Genomic DNA, 11,254 nt, shown 5'->3' with positions numbered 1-11,254 from the left:
GCACTGAGTCGCAAAGCTTTTTGACTTTGCGACTGATGCGACAGGTTAAAAAATATCCAGATGTCGCTCTTATTCTCGGCCTTGACTGATTTATTGAGTGGGTGAGTGAGTTTAAAGATTTAAAGTCACATGGGCAATATTTCAGCCATATTGTGACTAAAACTAGTTCTAAATTCATACTACATACATGTAATATATAAAACCCTGTCAACAAAGGAGAATTCAGCAGTCAGACAGGACATGCTTGACCATGACCCTCTCATCACTAGGGATACAAAACGAGGGATCTTCACCTTTTAACAAGTATTTGTGGGTGTAGTGCATATGGTTAATGCAACATCATCAAATGATGGCCTCAAATCTGGACTGACAACCCAAGTAGTTGTAACGAATATAGGGGAATGGTTTATTGAAGGGGAATATTGTAACTCACAATTAGTGTTATAACAGGTAACCGGGTTGGGTCGAGTAATAGGGGTTCGGGTACCCGAGTAGGAAATTTGGACCAGTCCCAGCCCTAGATCTTTGGACTGTCAGCTGCAGCTCTCATTCGTGGGTCTCACTGGAATATTCTGTAACCCGTGTCTCCTTGTTCTGACTTCCCACATTAACAGTGATTAAGGTGAAATACTGCTGCAGGTGCATTGAACCTGGTCTCCAATCTGTTCCCCCTCACAACAAACAGATCTGCATTAAGTGCACCTTTTTGTGCCCCCGGCATGTATTGCGGGGATATGGTCGACGCCTCGTCTGTCCGTCCGTCCGCCCGCTCGTCCGTATTCATTTTGTTTCAGGAGCATAACTCAGTATTTTTAGACCAAAATTGACAGATATAATAATACAAACCTATGGTTGTGACTTTTGCTGTTAAGAGATTTTTGGCATTTTCATTTTATTGGTTTTTCCATGGAACATAGTGTGTTTCGTTTCTGGAGCAGAACTCAAAAGCCTCTTAATATCTGTCAGTAAAACTTGGTAGATATGTGTGACAGACCTCAAAGTGATGCCTTTTGCTACTTACAGGTTTTTGTGATTTATCATTTTCCCAGTTTCCACAGAAACGATTATGACTTAATCTCAAAATGGAGGGATGGGCTTCATTTCTGGAGCACAACATGAAAACTTTCAGCAAAACTTGGCAGATATGTGAGGCAGACCACAAAGTGGTGCCTTTTGCTGTTTACAAAGGTTTGTCATTTCCATTTTTCCCAGTTTCCATAGAAACAATTTGGACTTAGTCTCAAAAGGGAGGGATTGGCTTCGTTTCTGAAGCACAACAGATCTTGGCACATATATGAGACAGATCTTGAAGTGGTGCCTTTGCTGTTTACAGACATATGACATTTATATTTGTCATGATTTCCATGGAAATGATTCAAACCTTAGTCCAAAATAGTATCAAGTAACCTTCAGATGATTTGTCCTTTTACATAAGGTGGGGTGGGGGGGGGGGGACATGTCATCTTCTGATGACTCTTGTTTCTAGATCAAGAAATCGTTGGCAATTACACACAAAAGGAAATAAAGTAGAACTGTTTTAGAAAGATTGCTTTTAGTCATATGAAGTAAAAGATCTCTTTCATTAACCCCTGGTTGCCAGAAAGATGTAAATGTCCCTTGATAAAACAATCATCCCCTCACACTCGTCATAGATGACCTTGACTGTTTTGTATCATACACTGTGAAATTAGAAACTCAGCAATCTACAACCATGCATAATTTGACAGTCGCACATAGACCTAGTCCCACACAGTCACTGGATCTTTCACTTCCCACATTAAATGTCTGGCAGACTTCTCATATTGACATCCTCCATCATGTACAGATTTAGAAAATAAACAAGAACACACAAAACAGTTGTTGTCTGATTTATTTACAAAAAGAAATTGTACAAGGTTTGTAAAGATCAGAAATGTACAACCAGTATACTGAAAATGTATCTCTCACAAAGAGAGAAGAATGTATTCGTAAAGCCTTATATACAAAGTCAGTAACCCAGGTAGCTGAAATAACAATACCCTATTATCAGTGATGACAATGTTAAATTCAAGTACAATGCCCACGACTCACTGGAAGGGCTGGTATGTTCAGTAGAAATGGTCCACATAAAAAATTGTGATTTCTTATTAAACAGCAGGAACTGATCATAAAACATCAAACCCTTTTTATAAACTACAACTCCAGACAAAGCTATTGGTATTGCTATGAGGATATTCCCATGATAATGAAAAAGCACCTGTTAATTCAGCACATTTAATCCACCGTCTCACTCATCCATGTTCCACTACATATCTTGTTTTCCTCTTCCCAGTGGAGACAGCGGGCCCCAGAAACTTCAGGCCAGGTGCTTACTATGGAGGCTTGTTGTGTACTGCTTGGGACACCAGCAAGATAACATCTTAACTGTACCTACATGGGGCAATGAAACTTGATGAATACTTCAGTGTGTTGGAGGCATTGGTCTGCTCTCTAACACTGCTTCATATTCAGCATGGATCAATTCTCTGCTTTTCTTCAGTTTTCTTTATTAAAGATAAACAAAACATCTTCCTCTAATGTCAACTCATTCCTACACCCCCACCTAGGTCTTCTTATTTACAACCAACTCACAAACATATTGAACAAAAAGTATGGGATCATGAATATTTCGCAAATTTTTAAGGTCGTAAAAAAGTTTCTTTGAATAAGTATGATGTATAAAAATAGTTCCTGATCCCTTACTTTTGTTGAACAGTATATGTATATCAGCGCCATGTTGTCTGCATGCAAATAGCCACTTGTAGAGCAGTCTGTTTCATTAAGGGATGTGCTGTATGGACTAAACACTGTGTTCCTACAGTTCCAAGGTGTTCTTAAAGACAACATTACTGATTCCATGCCTACCCAAATCAAATTTCCCCTTCCTCCTGCCTTCTTCTCCAGTCCCAGTGTTACACTGGAGGTTTTATCAGTGAATGAGTAAATCTCATCAGTTTGCCTATGTGCCTATTACAATGTCCAGGTGTGTCGAGGTAACAGTCGACTCCGGATATAAGCAGACACTGTTAAATACTACACTTGGCTCTTCTGAGGTATCCATTTAACACTCAGGTACTTCTGAATTATATTTTAATCTTCCATTAAAGATCATTTTCCTGTGGACACTTGTAGGTATGTTTCGAGGATATGCTCCACTAGACATGATGGTCCTGATACAGATGGAGCAACTGAATGGCCAGGTCAGACACACAAGGAACAACACTGGTTAGAAATGGATTTAAGGTCGACAACCCACTCCACATAACAATCTTAAACAATGTATGTTATATAAAATACTAGTTGACCAGTTGGTTTCTTAGAGTCTGAAATGCTCAAGTAAGGTGTCTGAACTTCAAATATGAAGTTGAGTTAAGATGAAGATATTTGTGAGACATTACTTACACAAGACATTATATCCAGAGCTGACTCTACCTATGGGTTTTCAAACTACATCTTGAAAAACTATTCATTTATTTACACACTTAGGTAGTAAATATGTCACTAGTTTATCTTCGTGAAACAAAAGAGAAAATTGTGACCCTGATTTATCTGTAGTTATGCTGGTGGGGAACAGTAGTAAGTTGAACATGGCAATAAATAATCATCCATACTTGATTAGTCAAACACATCTCACTGCACATAATTATGATAATGATCAGAACAATATACAAAATGGGGAAACACAAAGGTTCATAAATCTGTACACTTACAAAACCAATCAGTAATTAACCACAATTCCTGGAGATGTGACAGTATGTTGTGTAGTCTGATCATGTCATCACATAAAGAATAAACAAAGTCAGTATTTTACAACTACAATGTGAAAAACATGATAATGATATATTCATGCATAAAAAGTAGCAACAGTGTTAAGGGTTTCAAAATATTGGCCAAGTAAAGCAACCTTGTATCAGAGTTGCTTGCCCTCCTTTGTAGCACTATCTGGGGGTTAGATATTCCGACAAGAAGGAAGATCTTCTAAAAAAGTACCATATAATCTAAACAATTGTAACATAAACAAGAACTTGAAACAAACCTTGTAAAACATTCATCTACAATTGAAATCATTGTAAACCTGCATTAACAAATTACAAATTTGTGGAAACCATGTCTTATAGCTAGTCTAGGAAGAGTTTTAACTATTTCTAATCAAAATGGTAAACATACATGTACCAGTATCCCATGTAACACCATTTTCTCACAGCACCAACTGTACAACTGAAACAAACATACTGCTTCAACCTAAACCATTACATTTTATACTGTTATACAGCTGCTGAGTATCAAAGCAACAAAAAGGTGTGTTCTTCAAAGTGCATAATTTGCCCTGTTTTCAACACAAGATATCAAAATATTTACTTATATTCAATGTCAGAGGGAAGCAATTATTCATATTGCAGCCTCCCTGCATATGGTATGTGTTAAGTAGTATACACAATGGCGGTATGGAGACAGTTACCTATAGCTAGTTATACTGGAGTCCCTTCACCCCAATTCTGCCCAACGTGCCCCCATTGTCTATACTACTTGTCTATATGTACAATTAAAGAATGCACTCCTAATATTTACCAGAGATACAATAAAAATAGAAACAAAGCATATCCACAATGACTTCAGAGCTCATATTTGGTCAAACCTATGTTAACCCATGTATCTGTTTCCTTTGGTTTTAAGATTTACCTGCTCTTGAATTCCATTAACTTCTGACTGACTGATTACACAGCTCATTCCACCAGACGAGTCTGGGTGTGAGTTACATGCAAGTCTCAATGACTGCTTGATGATAACAATACTGCCACAACAGGACAATGGGGAATTCAACAGAAAGGCGTCAAGGCTTGAATGTACTGTGACCCATGGAGCTTCAGACAATGAGGTAAAACATGTTCTACCCATGATAAAACCATAAACAAAATTATCAGAAAGGTCAGAATGATCAAACGACACAAATTTAAAGCAGGAATGTAAAACAGATTGAATGTCTAACAAAAAACAAATAATGTTAAAATAACATAACACATGGTTTTCTTAACTACAAAAGGAAGCTGTCGTGGTTGAGTTGGTCAGATCACCGACTTTGTGTGCTGGCAATTAGGTGTCCGACTCTAGGTGTCCGCGTTTGCGTCTGACAATGATGATGTGTCAGTAATCAAACCTGCACTTTACTGTGCAAGTGACATAAAAAATGACATGCAATGGAACCTTAAATTACACAGTTTGAAGGCATTTTGTGGTTAACAACTGCAGATGAACTGAAACTCCAATTAACTGTACCTACCAGATATTTCCTACACAACCTGCCCTTAAAACTGCTTGACCTTTCTCTGCATGTAGACTTACCACATATTTACTTTCAGTGCCTTGCAATGTCACATGCACAGCTTGTATGGGATATTGATGATGACCTTACATCTCTTAAGCTCATTATTGACATCATCAAATACAAATGTATCTGAGTAAGACAACATCTTACGAACAGCATTGCTGAATAGTACCTTCTGTTAAGGAGGTGGTTTGATATATATTAAAACACAAGATTGAAGAAACATAACTGGCCTCACTTCTGTACCAGGTATGCTTGTAACTTTACACATATAACTGCATGTAATACTGGGGAGATGTTGAGAGTGGTATAAAGGTTCACAAGAAAATGGCTAATAAAATTAGAAGGGTGTTAGATACCACATTAATTAATTTTTTGTAACTCTGAAAATCTGCATGTATGTTAATTCATAATAAACTTCTTAAACTTAAAAAAAAAACTGCAACAAAAACACTTTCCAAATGTTTTAGAGAAAAAAGATTGATGTGATTTAACACAAGCCATATAATAACTGTGAAGTACAACATAAAAAGACCATATGGTCTGACAATCTGATGTGTTGTTTCACAGATATTCCAACGTGGATTTGATTCTTGTTGCTTACAAGAAAAACAGCCTTCTTGTAAGCTGGTATAAAAATCAGTACAAAGGTGTTTAGACTAAGACTATAGCTACACACCTCTGTAAAGGTTGTGGTCATCTTTGCACTAAAGAAACAAGACCACTGATACACAGGACAGAAACACAGTAGAGTGACAGTCTGTTCACACAGGTTTCACCTTGGGGTAGTGTGTACATTTGTATTAAAAAAAGAGCAACTTGTCAATAATATCAATTACAAAAGGCATATTTTACAAATATATAATACAAACATTTTTCAACATATTGGCATGAAAAGAGTGAGGAAGGTATAAAACCACTTTCAGCAATATTCCAGAAATATCAAGTCAGGAAACACCAGCAGGTATGAAGGGTGCCGTGTCTCGACTTACTCCTCAGGTGAGTTGCTTCAGGTGAGTTGAGTTTATTCAGTGATCAATGCTCAACATAGCAGAGCTCTAAATGTCCACTCTCTTTACTCGTGTATGAACAAATTCTCATCAGACACATGATTTAGGACCATATATCGACAAGGGCTGTGTGCCTGAAAACACAGGAGTTTGGGTGCAGCCTGATTGTTCTCAGCAGTATTTCCCTGGTAAATTCAATGTAAGCAATGTTCTGTAATATTCCAAGTGTCTATCAATAGACTGGAAGTGGTACAGTACGAAGGATCCGATATATCATAGCTTCTTTAGACAGATATATGGAAAACCAACTCACAACCTCAACTAGCATCAGCCAACAGACTGAAGCCCAGACAGCCAGACATTCCATTATCACAAACACAGGAGAAAACAACCAATTCCCATATATTTACTGACATCATTGTTATTCAAGTTGATGTGACATACTATTCCAATGCCAAACTTTATAGTAACCACCAAATGTTATCACGCATTTGATTTTCCTAATTGTGGTTGTCATTTAGGCAAAACACGTGTTTGGGTACATTGCACTACACTTCTCACTAACTCAGATGGAAACTTATCTGTCCTTCACCTACTAGTTTCAAGTGAAGAAGTGTTCTGAAAATGGAAGCACATCTGAGCTGTCCTTGGCTGTTCTGCTAGTGCCAACCACTCAAGCCAGGTCCTAGTATACATGTACTAACTGATGTACAGTCAGAGTGTCACAAACACTGGACAGGACAAAGACGTGATAATAAATATGGCACCATTGGAATTATGAATAGCAAACATTGAAAACACAACACACTGCATTGGTTTTGAAAGAAACATGAACAAGACATATTCAAATTATTTCTACAGGTAATTATACCTTTTTACCAATAAGTTCCTCTAATAAATTTGTTCTCTAATAATCATGAAGTTATCATGGATTCAAGAGTAAATAAGTGACATTAAAATTAGGACAAGTGGCACTTGACAAGAGTATACTGTACAGAGTATTTTGTGTTTTGTGTGATGTACTCACATGTAAGGTACCTTAGTTTATAATTATCGTCTCGCCTCAGTTTCTACCTTTCTCTCTCTAGCCTGGATCTCCAGCAAACAATGTAAACCAGGCAATACAAGCATGTCATCACTACATGGATATACTCACATATATACATGAGAAATGTTAACTTACTGTACAACATACTAGTCTTCCATATGTACAGATTTCAGATAATATTTTCACACTGTAAGGCTCTAACATTTCTGAAATATGTTCATTTAAACATGTCATGTACACAATTAAGTTCAAGATCACTAGTTTTAGCTTCTGTCTGAAGAAATCAGGATTTATTAGTTACATGAATGTCCGGAGTGGTCGAGGTGAGCCTTGATACTTTTTCTGTATAAGGAAAAAAGCCTTGTTACCTGGCCATTAACTTCTTAACTTGATTCCATAGCCTATCATGATAATATAGAACAGCACTGTCATAACAAAATACTGGAACAGACAAACTGCATTGAGACACATTGAAGTCTTACAACTCTGTAGCCATCTTCATCAAGCAATGTGCCAACACCCTGTAAGCCTCATTCATCAGATATACAGAATAATGTGTGATATTTAACATGACATTTCCATATGCAAATAATCATTAGGTGTATCTACACACAAAGCAATGCATAAATACAGTGAATTATGTTTCCTCATCATATCATCCACTTTTCATATACACCACCTAAATTCTGGACATTTGATCAAAATACCGACATCAATGTCATTGCTTCCTATTTCAGACATGTTTACAAGCCCACATTTGCTTATCTGTTACCACAGAGTCCATGTTGGTTTGTCAAGGGAGATAACTCCACATTATCAGTGGCTGAACTCCATGTCCTGACTTAGATATGATGATGACAAACTGTAACAAATCTCATGCTTCTACCGCTTGATCAGCCGAATAGAGTTGGACTTCTTTGGAACAAGAATGGCAGCAACTGAAAAAGAACAAAAAACAAGTTTAAAGTCTAGACAGGTTTGACCAAGGTTAATTATTGTGCCCACTGGGGGCATGGTGGGTGACCTGTCTAAGGTGCCACGCTTGAAAGCAAAAGGTGCCTGGATCGATCCCCATTTGGGACTGGGTGTAGAAACCTTGGAGGTAACATTAGTTGCAGACTCTTTCAGTGTTGTCAGAACCCCTAGTGTGCTGTACACAACCCTGTGTACTTGAAAGAACCCTTTCATCCAATGGTAGGTGACCAGATTGTGGGCACACAAACACATGCAGTCACTTTGTTGCTGGTATAGTAATGAGCAGTATCACTGGACAAAACACTGTGACTATGTGTCACAGTCCACCCAGCTGCAAATGGGTACCTTGTGAGGATGAAGCTGTGAGATAACTCACTGTGTCTCACAGGCTGCATGAGTTGAACACTCTCCAGGGAGTCGAGTTGGTTCAGAAAATCCCAGAAAACAAAAGCACACTCCAGCACCTTGAGCATGTACTGGTTGCGGGGAGAAGAGTGCTATATAAATATCCTAGCCTATGAATTGTTGGGCTATGATAGTGAAGGATTTTCATTTGTCAGTCATCTCATATACAGCAAGTGAAAAGTGAAGACATACCATGACAACCACTCAATAAAGTATCCTAGCCATATAATACTGTATACTGTACTATGCAGTAATGACTACTTACGTTTACTGTCCTGGGGGGTCAGGGGCATGTCAATCACTTTGTCAAGTGTGTCTACCCACTTGTCCATCTCTTCTTTAGTCTCTGCCTTCAACACAAACTTCCTGTCTGGCGTGTGTAGTGTGAAGCAGAATGGACTGCCCCCTGTTGGCTTGTCTTCTGTAGCCCCTGTCGTCACATGGTACCCGGCGTCACGATGACCAATGAAAATCTCCCCTTTAGGAAAAGCATTCTGCAACAGGAGTGAAGGAAATATAGGTAAAGCTTATGAGGTTTCCAATTCTTTGAAGAGAGTAGTCCTTGAGGTACATATATGCATTTTCTGAGGTTGAAAATGTCATTTCACAGTTGTACTAATGTTTTAATAAAATAATGTACAATAAATATAAATAAAGCTTTTTTCCATCTATTATACAGACCTCCAACACATGGCGTTATCCCCATGTCATGCATGCATGGTCAACCAGACCGTATCATAACTGCTGACTGACCTCAACAGCAATAAAACACATGACATAGTGTGCAAAGAAAACCCCACCCACACAGTGAAATCTCTGTAGAGCACCATAACTGGGAAACCACAACTCACAACTGAATATCTCTCCAGAGAAATTGAAATTGAATTAAACAGTGGATGTGCCAGTTTACACAATAATTGATCTCAGCATAAAAAAATCCCAAATAACCAAGATTCACTCAGTCAGGGTTCCTGGATACAGTCCATCGGAGAGAACAGATCGGAGAAAGTGCACTTCATCACAGGAACATATCGAGCTGATAGTGATATATGAAAGTGCTAAGCCATCTCTGCAAAAGCCACTTTCATGACCAAGTGAGCCTTCAACCCTTCAAGGGGAGGCTTTCCCTTAGCCTAATAAGCAGCACAAATGACCAACAAAAGCCGGCAAAAACATGTCTGTTTGCTGGCAGGAGCTCCAGCCTTCCCGCCACTGTAAGAGCAGAACAGCTGGGTTCTTGTACGGATCTCTTGTGTTTGTTTGATATCGACCTTTATGGTCTTGCAGACATTCAGTGAGTACATTGCAGTGGTCCCCTATGTTTCAGCTGGGTAAGAGTAGGAAGTTCGATAGGAGCTGTCACATGGAAAGTGTGATCAATCTTCATCTGGCAACTATCCGGGAGGCAAAAACTGATGCAAGCTGGATGAAACACAGTAAGTGCCGGGTCTGCGTGGCATATAATCACCAGCTATTCTCAAAGATGTCACAGCCCCAAGAAAAAAGGCCAAGATTAACAGCTGAATGGAAATAGCCAATATACATCAGAAAGTAGGACCGGACAGCCAATCTAGCAAAATTGACAAATCCCAAGGTTAGCAGGTCGAAGCCGAAGCATGAAAGCTAAGAAGCACTGCATTAAAAGAAGCTGCCGCGAAAGAGCACCATCAAAAGGGGTCTGAAAGGTGGAAATAACGGTGGAGTAGCCACGAATGGTTGAAGTCGCCATACCTTCCTTTAAACCTGGACTGCAGAAACTACTAAACTCGAAAATGTGCAGTCTTAAGGGTAATAAAATGGAGGCTGAGCCAGGAACCTGAGACAAACTGGAAACCAGCTCTGCGATGGCCAATGCAGTGTCAGAAGCACAAGTAGCCATGCTAGCTGGGTGGACCCAGGGAATGAGAGGTAGTGGCGGGAATGCCCACAGTACTTTGCCTGTCCAATACAGCAGGAAGGCGTATGAAGCCAGGGCCCTCTGGTATGGTGTTCAAGAGCAGAACACAGGTATCTGATTCATCCTGCCTGACACAAACAGATCCACCTGGAACAATCCAAACAACTGGGAGATAACTCTGAATATTTGCCGATCGAGCATCCACTTGTGCAGAGCCAGGATCTTGTCTCTTCACACCTTCTCTTGCCCCTGGCGATTGACAGAAATTGCCTGACAATGGGCAGAAATTTCCATGTTTCCCGAAGAAGCTCTGCAGACACTGTGCCACCTTGCTTCAGGATCTACGTCATGGCCATGCAGTTGTCTATAGTCTGTTTGCGGTGAAAATGTACATATGGATTTCATTTTAACCCAATAGGGAAATCAAATACAGTGAAATTAAGATTGCGAATCCTCATAATTTTAGCTTGCCATCTGAAAATTTACCCCCTTCTAATACAAACTAATAATAACAATTTGAACCTATGATTTTTTTGTCAAAGGTCACATGCAACATAAAACACAACTTTTCAGATTCT

At 39.0% G+C, this 11,254-nt stretch overlaps 1 protein-coding gene across 1 annotated transcript in view; it reads right to left on the bottom strand.

The window, feature by feature from the left end:
- Positions 1 to 6,741: 6,741 nt before the first annotated feature.
- The window catches only part of LOC137284329 (arf-GAP with dual PH domain-containing protein 1-like), a 28,380-nt gene continuing 23,867 nt past the window's right edge, over positions 6,742 to 11,254 (bottom strand). The window contains exons 8-9 of the mRNA XM_067816098.1: positions 9,045 to 9,273; positions 6,742 to 8,337 (exon numbers count right to left, since the gene is read on the bottom strand). Of these exons, the coding sequence (XP_067672199.1) occupies positions 8,282 to 8,337; positions 9,045 to 9,273 (285 nt within the window). The 3' untranslated portion in view covers positions 6,742 to 8,281. The remainder of the gene's footprint in view (positions 8,338 to 9,044; positions 9,274 to 11,254) is intronic.

Source organism: Haliotis asinina, chromosome 5, assembly GCF_037392515.1.
Source record: "Haliotis asinina isolate JCU_RB_2024 chromosome 5, JCU_Hal_asi_v2, whole genome shotgun sequence".
NCBI classification, from domain to species: domain Eukaryota; kingdom Metazoa; phylum Mollusca; class Gastropoda; order Lepetellida; family Haliotidae; genus Haliotis; species Haliotis asinina.
This window is presented reverse-complemented; position numbering and strand designations above follow the sequence as displayed.